Source organism: Pteropus vampyrus, unplaced genomic scaffold (assembly GCF_000151845.1).
Source record: "Pteropus vampyrus isolate Shadow unplaced genomic scaffold, Pvam_2.0 Scaffold199, whole genome shotgun sequence".
Taxonomy (NCBI): Eukaryota; Metazoa; Chordata; class Mammalia; order Chiroptera; family Pteropodidae; genus Pteropus; species Pteropus vampyrus.
The window spans coordinates 698,145-702,888 of NW_011888980.1; the positions used below are offsets into that span (position 1 = coordinate 698,145).

Below are 4,744 nucleotides of genomic sequence, written 5' to 3' on the forward strand. Positions count from 1 at the left end.
TCCCCTCTCTCCTTTCCCCTAAAGAATTCTCGTATTCATGCCCGTCTATCAAGCCATCTTAGTTCTACCTTCCAGCAGTATGTAGCCTCCCAAGGAGGGGTGGAGGTTCTTCTTCCTCCCTGATTTTCTCCCAAGAATTTAAGCTTCTATCCCTTCCTCAGAAAGCACAGAAGAATGATTCTAATCAAGTAAAGAGGCTGGAGAAGGTTGTAAAATCCCACAGGTAAAATGTTTATCCCACTGTAAACCATCATCATTATTTCTACTCAAGTGCCTCTATGATCACCTCTTTTGTTTTCTTTCTCAGCTGGTTCAGAAACCAGATAGGAAGCAGGAGGCTATTTGGGGGCCCCTGACACCCCAACAAAGACCAACTGGAATCCTCTCAGGAAGTTTCCATAACAACAGATCACTGAGCATACATCATCCCTTTGCCGTCATGGGTGCTGTGACAACCTTGGAGAATTAGATGGCAACACCTTGATGCAGCCTCATAACAATCTCTTCCATTTACAACTCTTTCCTGACACTGTCAGGTCAGCAGGGTGATCCAACCAAAGGTCCAGTTCCCACATAAGGAGATCGACACTTTCACAGACCATGTGAGATGTGCTCGCTGAGCCTCCAGAGTAACCTCAGTCTCTGCAGCAGGTTTCCAACCAGTTCTAGAAAGCCCCTCCCCTCCACACGATCAGCTCATTCTGTTCTTCTCAATGCCCATCCAAACCTAAAATTTCTCTCTGCTGCATCAATGTAAGAGGAAATGCACAACCACTTGAGGAGAATGAACGAAAATACATACAAAAGTAGTCTCTGCATCTCTCCTCACAATGACACATGATTTCTGGCTGTTTTATCTTTCAGACATACAAGTTTGACTTCTTTACAGGGCCTTTCTGGGTGTTACAAATGCGTAGTGGCACAGAACGGCAGCTTTGATCTAACCACGGCATTTACTTCCATGGCTGATTGGTGATCCCCTCTGTTCCTTAGGTGTGTGATAACCATTTACGAGGTTATCAACAAATTCAGGTACTGGCACAAGAGCCAATCTACAGCTTCCTGGTTATAAAAAACAATCTGGAATCTTCTTTGATTCATCCATTTAGTCATGAAGTCATGGGTCACTGCCTTGTTGCAATGTCTCTTGAGATTTCTTTCAATGTTCTCTCCTATTCTTTTTCAGGTTCGCGGCATCTCTTGTCTGGACAGCAGAACTAACTAACTGGTCCTCTTGCCTGCAGTCTCCACCTTCTGACGCCACTGCCACGGTGATAGCTCTGGAACATCAGTGAGACTTGCGGCTGCTCGGCATAGTTAGAGCAGGGATGTTAAGTTTCAGATAAGAGCAAGGTTCAAGTCCTGACTCCCCTACTAACAAAGCAAGTCCTTTAGCCACTCCTGGTTATGCTTTCTTCCTCAGTCTGGAAACAACAGTAGCACCTACCTTGTAGAATTTGGGAGGGCTGACAGGGTGATGCATATAAGGCTCTTAACACAGTGTTTTGGCATCCGGTAAGTGCTTAGTAAATGTTTACTATTACCATATGTTCCAAGCATTTGATGCCCTGCAAAATCTGGTCACAGATTTCAATTCCCATTTCCTACTATGCACAGTGGATATGACTTCTTTGTCCAAAAGGTCTCCCCCTGTGCTTCCCAGACACTGCTGGTCCTCATACCCCTCAACTGGATATTGGAACTTTAACCTCTAGCATGCTGTCCCCAAAATGTAAAAAGAGTAGTCAAAGCGTCGTACTTTCAGCAAAGCTTTCCATCAGGAGACAATACTCTAAAATTACCCATAGAGAGAGTATGTTGCTTTCTGCAATTAATATAATTTTTTGACATCTAACCATTTTTATCTCGAAGAGCAAAGGTCATGTTTTCCAAGCTGTAATGTGCTGCCACCTTCAATCCCCACATGTGTACTCTTCTCAGACTCACCAGGAGGGGGAGTGCCTGCATAAAGTAGGGAGCTCCGGCACTCCCTCACAAGGGGACAGGAATTTGTTCCAGAAGTCATAATCCAGTAACACTAATTTCTTTATAATTACCAGAGGCGCAGAAGACAGAAGCATCTCAGCTCTTGCAGTTCTTTATCAACATTTGTCACAGCACAGCTCATGCTTGCTATTATCAAAACAAATTTTTTCTGCGATTTGCACAGATCTAAATTCTAGTTACAGACCAGAAGACCTAAGTTACCTGAATTTCAAATTGCTGGTGATTCCTATGCATGCTTCATTTCATTCCTGGTTGCCTATGCAGAGTGGAAGGATCACACAATGCTTAAGAGCGAAGACTCTGGAGCCAGGCTGCCTAGATCCAAATCCTGCATCTACCACTTGCTAGCTGGGTGCTCTTGAGCAGGATGCTTAATCTCTCTGTGCCTCAGCTCCTTCATCTGTAAAATGGGAATAACCATGGCATCTATCTCCTAGGTTGTTGTGAAGATTAAATAAGTCAATATGCACGAGTAATTAGAACAGTGTCTGGGACACCAAAAGCTACATGCGATTTTGCTACTCCTAACACTACTACTCTATAGTCAGCAATCGTTCCGGAGCATCACAGACAAGGAAAGGAGGAGCAGGCACTGAATCTGTCACTCTGAAAACAGCTCAGCAAAAGAAACCTTGTCGAAGGAATCTATTCTACTTGGAGTCGAAGCTTCCAGTGACAGCCACAGGAGGGAAAGAGGCAATGCAAACTTCAAAACAGGAAGAATTACTTACCCTAGACTTCCCTTTCAGAAACTCAAAAGATGGTTAAAACCCACAAGAAAATATATGGCTCTAATAACTACTGCTGATGGTTCATAAACAGCCACCCAGGAGATTCCACACTTGAGATTGTTATTAACAGAGGACTCTGACAGTGCCCAGAAATACTGTTCTGCCATGTGAAACAGTGTGCCCATACAGTACAAATATCCTGACTTCAAAACATGGTTTCCACATCCCCCGCAGTAAGAATAGGCTGGCACCTCCCCCATTCTTACAAATGTCTACCCCTGTTACCTGAGTTCATTTTTATGGATTTCTGCTATTTTTCTTTCCAGCTTCTGTGATTGCTTGGGGAAAATCTCAAACTCACTGATGTAATTCTCAGGATGCTCATCAGGATCGTAATCACCAAGCTCAGCTGTAAGCAGTAAAGAAAGAGAAAGAGAGAGAGATTAAAAACAAGAAGAACAGGGTGCACGTGAAATAGTTCTGCCACCCAAAAGAAGAACTGGGAATAAGCTCACCCAATAGAATGTATTTATATCCATGGGAGACCACAGCCTGAGTGTCTAGAAACTTATATTCTAGTTCAGATCTAGCTGTGTGAGCTTGGGCACTTGCCGGTCTCTCTGGGTCTTATTTTCATCACCTATACAATAAAGTGATTTAAAGCATTGTTCCTTAATGGGTCACACTATCGGCACTGTTTGCTTCTTAATAGGGCTCTACTGGGGCTAAACAATTCCTTATTGTTTCAAACCTTCCAAGGCATGGTAGGATATTTAGCACACTACCCTTCAGGTACTAAGAGCTAGTGGGATACTCAGTCATTGTGATGACCAAAAATGTGGCCCTCCCCCAATTATTTCCAAATGCTCCTCAGAATAGGAGCGGGGACACCACCTCAAGTTGGAAACCACTGGAGTTCCCTCAAGGTACTTTCACAGTTAATTTTCTCTGAGTCTAGGAGTTCCCTGGCTGGAGCTGCCTGCTCTGAGATTTGTGTAGGTTTGGCTCATTCAATGAAAAAATCACACCATGAAGGCACCTAAGAGGATTGCACTTAAAAATAAATGGATTGCTCTTCAAATTAAATTGTGTATCAAAGTATAGATGAGCATATCAGATTAAGGTTGTTGCTAGATGCTAATACAGGGCACCTCCAAAGGGTCTTTAACTATAAAAAGAAATGCCTGCACATCTCTGAGCACCCAGAGGGTCTAGGAGAGGATGGACCTATGATGTGCATGGACCAAAGTCTAGAGCAGAAAGGTGATACTCTGACAGTGAGAATACAGTCTAGCGATTCTATGAGCTTTATAAGGACAAGGAGCCAGAAGGGGCAAGTATCTAAGGCAGAAATGGCCCAGGAGAGTAGATCGGAGATGGTAGTAAAATGGTATTAAAAGAATTTGATCCCCAACATGACTTTGAAATAGATAAAAAAAATCCATATGCCTTGAGCACATCTGTAAAATCACAACCAACTCTGTAATTTGTATCTACTGTCCCTTCATTGTTGAATCATCTAATGACTATAAAAGGACAAAACTGGGAGGAAAGCAAAGCTCTTTAAAGCTTCTTAATAGAATTCAAATTAGAGTTCTTAAAACAACCTAAAAGGTATTCCACCTGAGGAAGAACTTTTAAATATCAACCATCGGCGGGGAGAGGATTCACTAATCTGATCATATCAAAATTTAAATATTTCTGTTTATTAAAGGACATCTCGGTCAAAATAATAGACAAGTCGAAAGGATATATTTGCAAAATCTAAAACTGACAAGGACTAATATCTAGAATAAAGAATAAATCCCTATAAATCAATAAGAAAATGAGCAGGAAGACCAATAAGAAAATGGTCAAAGGATATGTACAGCCAGTTCACAGAAAGGGAAACCCAAAGGGCCAGAATATGAAGAGACGCTCAAACTCATCAGTAATCAGAGCTCTGCAAACCAAAACAACTAGACATCATTTTACACCGATACGACTGGCAAAAAGTTTAGAAAGTT

The 4,744-nt window shown here is 42.3% G+C and overlaps 1 protein-coding gene across 6 annotated transcripts in view; it reads right to left on the minus strand.

The window, feature by feature from the left end:
* FRMD3 (FERM domain containing 3) overlaps positions 1-4,744 on the minus strand; it is a 323,707-nt gene that overhangs the window by 92,962 nt on the left and 226,001 nt on the right. For all 6 annotated transcript variants that reach the window (XM_023537767.1, XM_023537766.1, XM_023537764.1 and 3 more), the window contains one exon: positions 3,024-3,147. In XM_023537767.1, coding sequence (XP_023393535.1) covers positions 3,024-3,147 — 124 coding nt within the window. The remainder of the gene's footprint in view (positions 1-3,023; positions 3,148-4,744) is intronic.